This window comes from Stylophora pistillata, chromosome 5 (genome assembly GCF_964205215.1).
Source record: "Stylophora pistillata chromosome 5, jaStyPist1.2, whole genome shotgun sequence".
In the NCBI taxonomy this organism is placed as follows: Eukaryota; Metazoa; Cnidaria; class Anthozoa; order Scleractinia; family Pocilloporidae; genus Stylophora; species Stylophora pistillata.
The window spans coordinates 38361537-38377010 of record NC_142523.1 but is presented as its reverse complement, the minus strand read 5'-3'; the positions used below and the strand labels follow the sequence as shown (position 1 = coordinate 38377010).

At 38.2% G+C, this 15474-nt stretch overlaps 1 protein-coding gene and 3 long non-coding RNA genes across 4 annotated transcripts in view; 3 read left to right on the top strand and 1 right to left on the bottom strand.

Moving 5' to 3' along the window:
- Nucleotides 1–2467: 2467 nt before the first annotated feature.
- Nucleotides 2468–5226, top strand: LOC111339605 (uncharacterized). Its single transcript, XM_022946291.2, has one exon. It carries the CDS (start codon nt 2931–2933, stop codon nt 3705–3707), a length of 777 nt encoding a protein of 258 aa, XP_022802026.2. The 5' UTR covers nt 2468–2930; the 3' UTR covers nt 3708–5226.
- Nucleotides 5227–7091: 1865 nt separating this feature from the next.
- Nucleotides 7092–15052, bottom strand: LOC148731857 (uncharacterized). Its single transcript, XR_016001729.1, has 3 exons — nt 14944–15052; nt 13154–13202; nt 7092–7404 (listed from the first exon to the last, which is right to left on the bottom strand). It is a non-coding gene; the product is annotated as an uncharacterized LOC148731857 (long non-coding RNA).
- On the top strand, nt 8569–10091 carry LOC148731858 (uncharacterized). The gene is made up of 2 exons (XR_016001728.1): nt 8569–8825; nt 9186–10091. It is a non-coding gene; the product is annotated as an uncharacterized LOC148731858 (long non-coding RNA).
- The window catches only part of LOC148731856 (uncharacterized), a 6768-nt gene continuing 3001 nt past the window's right edge, over nt 11708–15474 (top strand). Inside the window, exons 1-2 of the long non-coding RNA XR_016001730.1 lie at nt 11708–12135; nt 12871–15474. The exon at nt 12871–15474 is cut by the window's right edge and continues 3001 nt beyond it. This is a non-coding gene — a long non-coding RNA (uncharacterized LOC148731856). The remainder of the gene's footprint in view (nt 12136–12870) is intronic.

Sequence of the window (15474 nt, the reverse complement as noted above, 5' to 3'; positions counted from 1 at the left end):
GTGCAGAGAAGGGTTTGACCAAAAACAGGTCAACAACAACCGTTTTACCTTTACATCTCTCTGAAGGAGCTCGTAGTATCGTCAAATCACGTACTCGTCACAATTAATGATAGTTACAGGGTTAAGAATTTTGGAAATTGCTTTTGGTGCAAATTCAAATTATCTCGTGTATGTTTCCATCTATTGTAAGATTCTATATCCGTGAGGTTTTCCCAGTTTGCGGCGGAGGCTTACCATGTCTCCCTTGCGGGAAGATAACAGGAAATTATAGCCATTGACATGCAATATCTTGTTCTTGTCTTCCATAGTTCAAGATGGATAACTCTTCACTGAATCATCTTCAAATATTCTCAGTGGCATATCACTGGCTTTCAATGCCAAATTAAGCATAAAACATAACCTAATACTTTCCATGCGTCCACGTAAGAACACTACTGCTGGTTTAATTATGTTCAAGATGAAGGGGAGTTGGCTCCGGATTCAAAGCTGAAGGAAACATGAAATACCACAACAAAGTCGTAATTGCGTTATCTATCCCTATACGATGTTGTATTTCAACCAGTAATTTGACATACTGATTTACTCTTCCCTCGTTGAAAATATACGAACGGGGTGGCACAAAAATCCGTAACGTTATGTTACAATACGTTACGTTACAACACGTTACGTTACAATACGTTACGTTACTTTACAAAACCTCCCACGCAGAGCAAATTGCATGCATATTTCCCGCGCGTAGACAGCGTGGTCAGCCCGCGACATTGGCATTGGCCCTGAAATAAGCTTATTTACCACGAGAACAAATACTGGCAAAATGTGCATTATTATTCAATTTGTTATTGCCTTTTTATCCTTTGTACGTGCACCCTCATATCACGTTGCAACCAAACCACCAATCCACGGAAAGACGCCGACATCAAGATTTTGCAAAACACAATTTACTTTGAAGATCAGACAATTTTAGTCTCCGTTTTCGTGTCAAATGTCTTGTCAAATGCATTGAAGGGGAAACCGTGACGTATCAGATGCATTAACTCACGGCAGTATTAACCCAAGGTCGTCTGCATGGTGAAGTTTATCGAGTAAATACGTTTAAAAACAATTTATTTCTATCTTGTGGCTTACGACTAACAAACAATCTGCCTGCAGCAAACATTAAAAGTAAAGCAAATTTAACATTAAAACGAGTACACGATAAGGAAAGATCAAAATTAAACTATTTTTCTATTAAAACTCTTTTCTGAGGAAAATGATTCATACCTATTCAGCAAAATTCAATGCGTACGTGTTTCGATCTAATTAGAACCCCGGCTTGTTCTGACTTTGCATTTCTACTTATTTCTACTGCGTCAGTGAAAGGCAAAACAGTCATCAATATTTGATTTGAAAACTGACTCCGTAATGGCATGCGCAGATTAATAAATTCTTTTTATCTTGAATTTCGCAATTTTGAAAAAAAAATAATAATTAACCGTTTTAGGAACTGTACGGCACTAAATTGATTCTACCAATGAACAGTGCTAAATGACATGCTCGCTTCTTTTTAGTTTTCAGTCCTTTCTATTTCCTATTTTGTTACCTTAGTTCCAATAATGGCACAAATAAAAATTTTCTCCACGAAACTCATCTAATCATAAACAAGACACCGTACCAAGCTAAGAAAAAATATCATGGATTGTTCTAAAGGTTATCTGTACTCTTTAGGAGATAAAAATACACCACAGCACAAGCTGTGAATTGTTGAACACATACACGAGATACGTAACAGATTCTGAATATTGCCTTATTGGTATTTATTCTACAGGTCCAAATCTCGAGTGGGAAAAGAGCTGGATCTGATTTTTTAACGAGGAATTTGTCTGGAGTATTACAACAAGAGTCAAAGCTTGTCATTTAAGAGAAACCTGCGCTACTGCTTCAATCTATCCCTACAAAAGTGTACCTTACTGCAGAACTCAGATCATAGCGAATCGCTTCACACCTAAATATCAAGTGTGAGTAGCAATGTGTGAGTGAATTTGGTGCACTAAATAAAAATAATCTTTAAAACAGAAGGCACCTGCAAAGTTAAGCAAAAGGATTACAGCCTTCATAAATCCTGCACTGAATATGAGAATAATGGCGGCTGTAACCCTGTTACCAACTGTGCTAGTTGTTATGGCTTGCTTTAGTATTCGTGCTCAAAATATTCAACAATTTTAATTTCTAATGAAAAGAGACGATGCAATTAGTGTCATTATGGTTTCAATTTGTTCTAGCTTAATTCTATAATTTCAAATTTACTATTGCGATGATACTCTTCAAAAGTCAGGGTGTAATACTCAAAATTTTTACCGTAAATAAACGAATACATAAAAACAAAGATTAAAAAGTAATAATAAAAATTTCGGAATTAGAATAATACTTGCATATATGTAATGGTTTCCGGTAAGACAGAAGCAAAGAATTCGTCGTTGTTGGTGTTTTCTTATTTTTTTAATAAGAGGTTGAAATGTTTTTTCATCGCAACTTAAAAAACTGGAGATAGCAATGATAACCAAGGGAACCAAATGTGACCGTGGCATAGGAACAATATTTATTTATCTCTTCTCCATATAAGGGACTTTCTTGCTTATACTGTTTATTGTATTTATTATGCAAATAAGATCTAAGTCGTTCAGGAGAAGTCTCTGTCTAAATTATCAAGTTTATTTTCGACATATCAGCTTACGTCGAATGCGAAGCAATATCCCGACTTTCATTTTAATTCGGTAAAATATTGGAAGAATACCAAGATTGAAACGGTCAGAGAGGAATGAGATCTGAACATGTAATTGCGGCTCATCGAGTTGTGGTTGGAGTGTCGTATGATAGCGTGCTGTTCATAACAATATAAAACGATTTACGCCATCCACAATGTTTTAGAGTTGTTTTAAGGATTTTCCAGCGTGATGGATCCAAGGAAATTTTTAAAACGTCTCGCAACGGAGCTCGGGCTGATGAAAAATAACCCAAATGCACAGAAAAAAGCTGAAAAAGTTTCCGAACCTGCCAATTTTGAACATCGTGTACATGTGGCTTTGGATGAGGATTCGGGGAGATACGTTGGTTTGCCAATGCAATGGAAACAAATCGTCGGAAGAAAATCAGATGATGTTACCAGTTCTGAAGATTCACATCCAGTGTCGAGAAGATCTCTCACGCAGAGAAACACCAATATACTGGATGACAACGCGCTTGATCACACTTTGTCACGAAGGAACACGGGGAATTTCACAATTTTTGCCGCTTCTTTAGAAACGCCGCGATCAAGAGCAAGTGTTGCAGATAACCAAGATTTAATTATAGAAAGACTAAAACGAGAGTTAAGAGATTACAAAGCAAGAAATCCCCATGGGTTTCAAGAATTAAGGGAGGATGGTCTTCTATCAGGTGATCGTGATTATTCCACACAAAATCTTAGTAATGCATCAGTGACTCAGTTTTCGCTTTCAAATAAAACAAACTCAAATAATACATTTCAGAGAAATACCAAACGGTTTGAAGACTTGGCCGAGGAGGATCAAGATTCCCTCGAAAACAAGCGTAATTCAAAGATTTATAATAATACGCTGTCAACGGCTGCAGTATCCGGGTATAAACATAATGGTTTATCTTCGACAAAAAGACACGCAAACAAATCAGCGAATTTTCAACGAATCCTGAAAAGATCAGAAAGCGAGGTTTGAAACGAATAATTGGTGATGTTGCTTGAAATTTTTTTCTTAATTAAGCAGACTTGACTGGACGAAATCATAGCGGTAAATTTGGGCAGAGTTCCCCAAATATATTCGGTTGTAACATTGTTTAATTTGTTGGTATGACAAAAAAAAAATTTCCATTTAATGAGTCGCTGTTGAAATAAAGGTTCGTTATTTAAAAAAAATAAGATCACTCAACGAGAAAAAGAAAAAGAAATACAGATGTTTTATCGTCCATCAAAAGGATAGTCAATAAATCTTAACGTTTGTGACTATTATGCTGAGGAGAAATACTAGACATATGCAAATGTTTCAACAAAAGACGCAGTGGACATTGTCTGTCTTATTTTGGCGAGCATCTTTTAAAAACAATGAAAATTCAATAAATCATTTGTGACTGACGAGAGGTAAAACTTCCTACTGAAAGGCGGCTTAGCTTTAAATGACTTGTAAACAAACTTCTTGTACAGTGAGTGGTAAACGTCGCTTTTACAGAGTCGCTTTTTAACGATAATATTTTACTTAAAGTTAAGTTAGTTCTATGTTTTCAGAGAAAATCATAATTTAATATTAATGTTTACGTTTGACATAAAAAAATTGAAATATATTCTGAAGAAAGCTTAGAACTGAAAGCAATGTTTTAGTAACACATTATGAAAATGTAAATTCATTCTTGACAAGGCCTCTGCATTTTCCGATTCAAAATAAACGGTTCATAAGCACTTGAAGGCTTCTTAGTGATATTATTATCAGGACTGTCGTTTCTAAAAGCAGAGCAGTATTACAGTTCACAAAAGAGAATGTCAAAAAGTCGGTCACTGTCATGAACAACAATCATTTTCGAGACTAAGCTAACCCGGCAAAATCAGACTGCATGAATTAAACTTTCTTTCAGAAAAGCGCTTGATCTACGAGCTGCAAAAATCAACCCGCGTGAGGTGATTAAAATGTACTGAAGCACTAATATTCAAATTGGTTGCCTAGCAATTATTCGTTGCTTTCGGAAACAAAAGGAACCAAGTAGAGGAACAATACAGCCTCTCTGATAATCACTGGAGCAATTACTTGACTATTTAACAAGGCCACTGGCATTCCAATCTGACAATATTGAGGCCTAACCCTGGGCAATTATTTGGATGGACGATAAGTTTCTTACAATCCGCACCAATTTTAATTTCTTACCAAACTAGACTCCTCGTTGACCTTAATTGCGCCTTTTGTCTTGCAACTTAATCTAAATAAAAATAGTACAAAAGAAATTAGCCTGTGCCACGCGTTCTGAGCTCGTACACAAGGTGAAATAGTCAGTAATGAGGATGCTTGGGACTAGTCGAATAAACGAGGAAACGGTAGATCACATGATGTTGGAGACAAAACCTGAGGAATTATTTCGAGGAAAACTGAAATCTTAGACGCCTAGGAATATAATTTTTTTTCACCCACTTTTATCGCACCAAAGCAACATTGATGTTCGTGCGCGTAATGCAAAAAAAAAAAAAAAAAAACGTACCACGTCCTTCTTAAAAAAAAAAAAAAAAATTCAATAACTCAATACTCATCAACCTAACTACTGGGACCCTCTAATTAATCTTTCACTTAACATTCAGCAGGACAGCGTGTTTTTCAGCACCGCCCCTTCGCATGCATTTTTGTGAAATTCTTTGTGTGTCTTGTCTGATCAACTTTATCAAAATTGTAATTTTACATGCAAGCCTAAGCTTACGTAACTCTGCAAAGTCTAAGTGAGTCATTCACGGGATGAGCGTGTCGTTAAAACTAAACCAGTATAATCTCCCCCATAGGTAGAGATATCCAAAAAAAATGCCAGCATCCAGCCTCCCTACTCCATAGAACGAGAATGCGGTCGGCGGATGGCAGACAATACAAATAAAATATGAAAATAGATAAACAAATATTCAGATGAAATTTTAAAATGACGTCACTTTTTTTTAAACTGGATCATTGGATAATGCAATAGTTTTCGTTGCCTTAGCCATCATTGGGTATATGCCATTATACTGTGTGCGCGCACGAAGACGAGTGAAACCACATCTCTGTTACGCATGCCAGCGAACTGAAATTTTATTCCCAGGTGCGCTAGACACTGGGGACCTCGGGATTCAAAGCACGACTCTGGGAAATGTCTGACGCCGGAGTGGCATGCGTGCGAAGGTCGGCCACTAAGTGTGAGGCACCTGTGAAAAAGCGTCGGGGAGCCATCTTGTCACGCATGCCACATCTCTGTTACCCATGCCAGCAAGCTGAAATTTTATTTCCAGGTGCACTAGAGAATGGGGACGTCGGGATTTAAAACACGACTCTGGGAAATGTCTGACACCGGAGTGGCGGGCGTGCGAAGGTCGGCCTCTACGTGTGAGGCACCTGTGAAAACGCGTCGAAGAGCCATCTTGTCACGCATGCCACATCTCTGTTACGCATGCCAGCAAGCTGAAGTTTTATTCCCAAGTGTACTAGACACTGGGGACCTCGGGATTCAAAGCACGACTCTGGGAAATGTCTGACGCCGGAGTGGCATGCGTGCAAAGGTTGGCCTCTACGTGTGATGCACCTGTGAAAAGGCGTCGGGGAGCCATCTTCTCACGCATACCATATCTCTGTTACGCATGCCAGCGAGCTGAAATTTTATTCCCAGGTGCACTAGACACTGGGGACCTTGGGATTTAAAGTACGACTCTGGGAAATGTCTGATACCGGAGTGGCGGGCGTGCGAAGGTCGGTCTCTACGTGTGAAGCACCTGTGAAAAGGCGTCGGGGAGCCATCTTGTCACGCATGCCACATCTCTGTTATGCATGCCAGCGAGCTGAAATTTTATTTCCAGGTGTACTAGACACTGGGAACCACGGGATTCAAAGAACGACTCTGGGAAATGTCTGACGCCGGAGTGGCATGCGTGCGAAGGTCGGCCTCAACGTGTGAGGCACCTGTGAAAAGGGGTCGGGAAGCCATCTTCTCACGCATGCCACATCTCTGTTACGCATGCCAGCGAGCTGAAGTTTTATTCCCAGGTGCACTAGACACTGGGGACTTCGGGATTCAAAGCACGACTCTGGGAAATGTCTGAGGCCGGAGTGGCATGTGTGCGAAGGTCGGCCTCTACGTGTGAGGCACTTGTTAGTGCATTTTAAATCTAAGCTAAGTCAAAATGTAATGCATTCATTTTCTCTGACAGAAGCTCGTTGGCTTGCAAAGGTTTTGTAATATATTATTTTAAGACATGTTTACTCTCTTTGCTTGATTTTTTTTTTTTTCAGGTCTGATTTTCGCTATTGCATAAATAGCGCTCTCTACTGCGAGGATCGTGCATCATACGTATTTACTCTCTTTATGTTAAAAGTGAGGGTAATTCAAAGTAGAATAAACAGGAAAAATGTAATTGCTTTCTTAAATTTCCTTAAAAATCTTTGATAAGGACTTGTTTAAGTTTGTTAGTATCAGTCTCAGTTCTGGTGTGTTTTTGTTGCTTGTTTGTCTGTCTGTTTGTTTAGCTTAGGAACAATTATTCATGCTCGTTATTAATGGTTGACATAGAAGAACATTATATCGTTCTTGCAGAAGTCGTTAAATTCAGGTATCAATATATATTTTTCTTAAACGCGTCCACTGCAGTGTAGAAATTTTAAATGGGTCGTTGATGCTTTAGCATTCCCTTCAATCTGGCATTACCTTGAGACAACAAACAAAACCAAGTAAACAAAAAAAAGGAAAGAAGAGAAACTTAAACAAGCAAACAACAACAGAGAAAAAATATTATCTTTAGATCAAAGTGTCGAGGAAATCCACTTTTGTAAGATATTAAGAAAAGGTTTACACTAGGGGAAATTATTCCGGATTTGTGATGAATCCGAAACGTTTTGGTACCGGATTGATTTTGCCGTTTACACGAAAGTGGACGAATCCGAAATAAAAACCTCCCGGTTTGGTCGTGTCTCCGGAGATTTTTATTCCGGAATTTAAAGTGGGTACTTTGAATCCCATAACTTTTGAATCCGGAAAGTTTTGTCGTGTAAGCGCTTTTTTTCTCGAATCCGGATATTATTTCCGCCTTCAATCTTTTGAGTTTGCGGGGAAACCAAAATGGAGGATCCGGTGCTAACATTACTGGCGGTCTCCGGATGCCTAATCTTGTTGCAGGTTCAGGCGATAAATTTTATCATGTGTACCTCAGTATTTCTGAGGAAACGCAAGTTATTATTGCAAGGAAGTTTAACGTCAGCCACACTTAATCGCCGACGACGTAGATGGCTTAACATCTGTCCAACTCAAATTTGCCTCAGTGGCATCTGCATCTACTCTAGCCTTTTTTGGGGAAGGTATTTTCACTTTGTCGATCGAAAGACGAAACAACACTGGGCTTGGTAACCATTCCATTTCGAATGTTCCCGGAGTTGTCGTTGTGTGTAAACTGTCAGGAATCCGAATATCCTTTCAGTGTAAACGCCTACGAATCCGAATACTCCAAAACTGATGAATCCGGAAAACTCTCCTCTAGTGTAAACCTAGTCTAAATTGGTTTTTATCAACTGAGTCGATAATGTAAATTGGTTATCGTGAAGATTTTCTAAAACTGACGGTTCGAACGTTAGCCCTTCATTTCTTGCTCTCGCCCTTCTTCATTTCACTCAGGCGAAGGGCTGACGCTCGAAATTTCAGCTTTAAAACTTCTTTACTGTGGCCAATTTACATCTTGACTCGGGTTATAAAACCGTAGTATCTTGTAATACCCCCAGCGACGCAGCACCACCCTTCATTCAAAAACTTACCCTTACTTGACCCTACCTTCACTAAGATTGTATTGTTTCGACAAATATAAGTTTATCATTCCAGCCCAACCTAGTCGTTTTATTGTACGTGTCACAAAGAGCCTGAAACGTTTCGCTATGTGGGTTTACTTCCGAAACTCGCCTAAGGCCCCACGACGTCTGTGCGTGGCCGCGTGGCCGCCCCAGTCTAAGATCGAGTGGTTACCAAGGCATGACAGCACAAAATCTTGTTTTCATAATCAAACGAATCATATAGATAGCATTTGTGTGGAAATTCTTGTAAAAACCAACTTTTCTGAAGGATGGTATGACTAATTATTAACGGTAAGAAGATCCTAAGAATTAATTCTAATCATTTTTACCCAGATAACCTTTTTTTGTCATGTTTTGGTTACCTTGATATAAAAGGATAATATACTTCGAATCTAAATGATGACTTCGTTGCGTAATCAAGGCTTTCGTATTTTTGTGTAGAGCGAGTTCTATGGCTACATGCCAATTGCAATCTTACAGCAGTATAATCTGGGTAATGTTAAAAAAATCGAAAGAATAACAGTCACAAATTCCAACTGAACGAAGGTCCAGAAAAGAGTTATTGATTCCATGAAGACATATCGAATCAGCTGATTACTTCACTTTAGTAACATTTCAAACTAAAGTTAGCTTCCTCTCATTTTGTTATAGCTGGGCGCTATGTGGCCAGGAAAATGTCAGCCGTATTTTCCAAGTCTAGCGATAAAGCCCAGTCTCAAGAAACTGTGAACGAATCAAGTTCTCAGCCTAAATCACTGAAATTATCATCAGCGGCTGTCAGTGGTGAAACGGAAACATGGAAGGATTCTGCCGAATATTCAAATGGAAGTGCTGTTAGACATGTTAATGGAAAAGAAGTTACGACATAGAGATCATTTAACCAAGAGAAATAGACAGCGTACGTCTTTTTTTCTTACCAAGGTGATGCTTCCATGTTTAGAACATTTAAGCCAAAGCATGGCTCTGAAGAACATTGTGAGAAGGGAAACAAGCCTTCTATCTTATTTATTTACCTTCTTGTTAATTGTTTTGGATCAGTATCAGTATCTAGGCAACTGTGCACTAATCCCCCCTCAATAAACCAACAACAGTCAGCTGATAGCAAGTTAGGGTTAATGTTAGGATAGGGGAGGGGTGGCTGTGCAATTGCTTAGATACCGAATGAGATACATGTACCTTATTCATGTTCGTACTTGTTCAATTTTTGCTTTGTTCAACTTTGTTTGTTTGTTTTGGGATACATGTTGTTATCAGAGTCACCTGTCTGCTTTTGTCTGTCTTGTTCTGCATTTATACCACTGATCAACATTTAAACTGGTGTTTATGATAGTATTGCTACAAAGTGTCTTGCTATAGAAATGTAGCTTTACTTGATGTGTCAATTGCCTCAGTTTTTAAAGTTGATGATTACTTTGTGAAGTCACGCATGAAATGAGCATTGTATACCCAAGAGCTGCTGATTAAATGCTTGCTATTATTGACCAAAGTATTGAAAATAATTATGTGTAACACAAGGAAAATAAATGAAATAGAACTGTAGAATAACCTATTGCAACATATTGGTTGTGCTGATGTTGTTGGCTCTGCATTGGCGTAGAAAACTTCCAAACCTGAGATTCTGTCATAATAGCAGTGGCTCTTTCTGTAGTCTAGTGGAGACAAGTGACCTCTCACTTGGTGGCCCCACAGGTTTTAATGACAAGCCTCTGAACACGTGCAAACAGTTTGCCTTTTCCCTGCTTTGTTATGAAAGGGGTGGGGGAGGGGGAGGGGGAAGAATGAGGAAATATATCCTCTTCATTCTGCTTTAACAGTTAGTCAAACATTTAAATTATTTCAAACTGTTCTGGTGTGTGTCAAACACTTGCAGTGCAGAAAATGTCTTTTAAATACAAACAGACTCATAAACTATAGAACCATTTTGTGACAATGATATTAAAGGAGTCTGCTTTAAATTTCAACACATTAGAACTCCTGGGAATGACTGATCGCAAGGTGTGATCTTAACTTATTAAAATAATTTTATCATGATAACACTGAAAGCTCTCCTAATTAATTCATTATCATGAAAACTCTTTAGCTATGAACTGTTTGTGTATTTCCTGGAAATTATTGAATTAGCATTATTATGATCATCAAAGTCAAATAGAGCTGTCCCAAAAATGCTAGCAATTATTATCATCTTATAGAGGACTTATGTAAATTGTGGTCAGGTTGTAAGTAAAGAAAATTTAAGGACTTAGAGAAAAAGTCTTCAAGGAGCTCAAAACAGCTATTAAGCCAGTCACTTTAGAGAACAACTCACCAAATCATTTTAAAGCATTCTTAACACATCAGAATTCTGCTGGAAATATGCCTTACACTGAGCCAGTTCAGGCAAGTATGTCAAATAATTATTATCACAATATATAGTACACAATACACAGAATTCACAACATAGACTTGACTTTTATCTCTAATAGTTTTAATACATCCATATAGTATTTTCTTACATTGGTGGGTGGATGGGTAGGTTTTTGGATTATACTATAGTAAACATCATACATAATACATAGTATTTCATAATAATTTATTCAACATACTTTTTACCATTATTAGATACACCCTTAGTTCTAGTTTGTTTTAACCACTTTGTTATAGTGTCGCCAATGCTTTTTTTAAACAACAACAATCATATAAAACATATGTATAAATGCTTTTTTTGTTCGTATTTTTCTGCTTCTTAGGTTTGCTACGAGTCTTTCGGTATTTCTGGAGCAAAAGGTTAGGGGATGTTAAAAAGTGTTTTGAGGTGAAGCAATGATAATGTAATAGATTATTGTCTGCAGAAGTTGTTCGTCAATGACTAGTTTTTTAAACTCCTGTAAAAGACTTAATTTAATTAAGCAATGGTTGAAACAATAGAAAAACATTCCATCAACAAACTTTTAGAACAATGTGTTTACTACCGTCCACCTGTCACCGAGATATACAAACTGTTCATCGATAGTACAAAGAAGCAGTTATATGCGAATATAATATCAATATCATGTATAGACTATGTAATAAGTCTCAAAACTAGAGCAGACACATTATACTATGGCAGTAGATATTTTTAAAACACAATTTGAACTTTACTTTGTAACCACTCTACAACTCTAAAACCTCTACTCTTCAACTCTACCATGTACCAGATGTTAATTTGAACGATGCTGGACGATTGCAAAGGTAAGTTATTGGTGAGACTCAAGGTCTATTTAATATACTTGAAATACCAACTGAGAGCTGATTGAAATTTAGGTCAACTGAAGTAAGTGACAATTACTGTAAACAAAGCCCGACACACCGAGATACATGTGATCAGCAGATTCTACAAATTGCAAAAAGATTTACATTGGCGAAACAGGCAGAAGACTAGGTGACCGATTCCGAGAACACCTTCGCGACGTGGAGAGGAATGACAAGGACATATCGAAACCAGTCGCTAGACATTTTAATTTACCCAATCATTCTAAGTAACATATGGCAATCTGCAGTCTTTCCTTACACTTAGGTAGTACGGAAAGCCGCAAAACTCTTGAACAAAGGCTCATCTTTCAAACCGGCAGTCTAAATCTCACAGGTATCAACGAACGCTTTTCATTCCACTAATTTATTCGTGTTTTTCTTGTTGCCATGTCCCCACCAATCACGTAGCTCCATTTTCTGCCATTAAAAGCACACACAACCCACAGTTCCCCTATTCGCTCCGACGAAGGGCTAACGCTCGAAACGTCAGCTTTTATAACCGTAACGGTGGCCAATTTACCATTTCAACTTTGTTGATATATTCAAATTATTTCGTTACCCCCACCGACGCAGCGCCAAACAGTTTCTTTAAAAACTATCAGCCTTTATTCATTAGTATAAAATAAATATAGGCATCATTACCCCCCAACTAAGAATTAAAGGGGTCAGTGAAATTGATTTATATGCTCAACTCAGTTTTACATGTCAAATAGTTTTGATTGTCTAGAAAAAAAAAAACTTAAAAAAAAATGATCCTCCATTATGGCCACTCATTGAAAATAGTCCAAATAAATCATCCAAATGGGTTTGACACAAATGTAAATAGAATCTGTCAATTGGCTTTTCCATGAAATACAAATTGACTTGCTTGAATTATGTGTATTGCCATGAATATCTATCAATGAGTCATTTAATCATGGATGTAAGATAATACAAGTGGTATTTAAGCCTTTCCTTCCAGGGTCAGGCTTTGAGTTCATTTGATGTGGTTGTAACTTCTTTGGATGTGTTAAAATTCAAATGTAAGTTGTCAAGCAGCATATTTTCATGTTACTGTATACTGTTTCAGAGTTCTTGTAGATCCCGCAAATTGAAACTTACAAACCCTTTCACTGCCATGAGTGACCAAGACAGAATTTCCTCCTCACGATATCAAGTCCATTTCAAGCAGGCAAGTCAAGGGGATTTTTAGTGGATCCAATAGCAAATTCTCCAAACTTACATGAGAAAGATTTATGGCAGACATAAAGAAGAATTACTAATGAGATCTTGGCAGTGAAAGGGTTAAGAATTACTGGGAATTTTGGGAAAACTCAAGAGATATAATTCTGCTAATTCAGTATTATGCATACCTTCATGCTCTTGTAATAACTTCTGGTTCTGGTCCTATGAAATAAAGTCCTGTAAACAAGAAAAGATGAAAGATGAAAGATCTACCACATAATTCATGTCATATAGAATGTGATAACATTGTGAACCCTTTAACTCCCAGAAGCAACGAAGACAGAATTCCTCCTTACAATATCATTACAATATCAAGCACCAACAACTTTATTTGTACCCTTTGACATGATTCAACAAAATAATCATTGTTACATGAAAAATAAACAGAGTAGGGGAAATTACCAAGGGCATCTTGGCAGTGACACAGTAGCAGTTTGGTATGGGTTAGGACAGAACAGAACAGGATAGAGGTTTTTGGCCAGGACTCATCTGGTGAGGTGCCAGAACAAAGCGCAGACTGTGTCGCAGTATCCTAGGGATGTGCTCTTTCTGCTCGCGCATCCAAAATATTAGTGCATGGTTTTGGTCCAGCCTTCACACAGGAGGAATGTGGTATGAAAATTGCATGAAATAGAGAGTGCAAGAGAATGGGGGTTGGCAGAGGTTTTTGGCCAGGACTCGTCTGGCGAGGCGCCAGGACAAAGCGCAGACTGTGTGGCAGTATCCTAGGGAAGTGCTCTTTCTGCCCACGCGTCCAAAATATTAGTGCATGGGTTTAGTCCTAGCTTTCAGGCAAGAGGAATGAGGGTCACTGTGATGATAATTATAGATGAAAGGATCAATTTGCACTAGAAATAGACCTGCTTTTAGACTACTTGTGGCTTAAAAACACTGACTGGAGATTAGCTTTGTAATAGTTGCTGGGCTAGAGGTTAGTCAGCAGCCGAGTGGAGTTAAGAACTGTCCTCTTTATGGATGAATTTTTAAAGATAGCTTTGCTGAGTAACAAGCAGTATTTTTACCAGCTAGCCATTAATTAATTGTCACATATTTTTTTGATCAAGTTCTGGGTTTTAATTAGGGCTGAAGAGGAGTTGGAGTTGGTGAGCAAGCAATGCAATGAGAACGAAATATGATAAAAAATTGGTTACATACAGACATACATCCTTTGTTTGTTAAAGTGGGTTGAGTAGATGGCAGCAGTTGCTGATGTGGACCTGTTATCTACTTAGTAGACTATAATACACTTACATTTAAAAATATATCCTAATATGAATGGTTATAAATACCGGTAATCACACAAATAAATACATAAGCATGAAATGACTGTATGAATAAATATATAAATAGTAATTAAATGGTGTAATTTAGATAATGCAAATGAAAGGTCTAGGGAAGACCAATCAAGATGACAGATAATAAACTGAACGTAAACAATATATCAATTCATCAATACATTTATTGGTTGGAGTAGAGGTTGTGCCAAAAGCGATTTGGTAAATGCACTTTGAGAATTTCTGAATGTTAGCCTTGAATGAGGGGTAACTAGGCTTCCAGGACTTCAACTGGCTCTCAAGTTGGCTCTCTGGTTAGGTATTTAATTTGTTGCTGTAAAAGTTTTCATGAATCCGCGAGGGAAACTATATCTGTTGCTCTTTGCGAGCAGTGCGTAGATCGATTGGACAGGTACTATTATGGAAGGCCATATATTAAAAGGGGTTGATCGCCGGTCAGAATTGTTTTACTTGATCGCGTGACAAAATGATTTCTCGGCCATCAAAATTATTCTCGCCCACTTTTGTCCAGTATGGCTTTCCATACACAATGGAATGGAATGGAATGCGAATATGGCGAGAGGGGCCCAAGGCTTTCTATAAATGAAACTACTAGGGCTTTCAGTGCCAATCTAATGACTCACCAAGTCAGCCACCGCTTGAGGGCTTGGAGGAGTTCCTCCACTGTGCGTGTTTTGTCACGCTCCAGCTCGACTTAACTGGCCTATTCATGGTGACGTCCTGGTAACTCGGCGCTCGTTCTGGATGCGGGAACTTGATCCGGGAGGCGTGATCCGGGAGGCGTGATCCGGGAGGCGTGATCCGGGAGGCGTGATCCGGTTCGTACGGTGGCCCAGAAGGCTCAACGGAAACAAAAAATAAACTGCAGCAAATAAAAAATATACTGCAGCAAATAAAAAAATCAAAATGCAAAGAAAAAAAGTACCGCAGCAAATAAAAAAATGCAACGCAAACAAAAAATACTGCAGCAAATAAAATATGCAACGCAAACCAAAAAAAGAAAACGCAAACAAAAAAAATTGGAACGCAACGCCAAGGAAGAATAGTTTTTAGTTTCTCGCCAAAACAGCATGAACTGGAACTCGCTTTTGGTTGTGGACGAAAGCGATCTGCGTAGGATTATAGAAGATTTACGATGGCCCAGAAGGGTCACA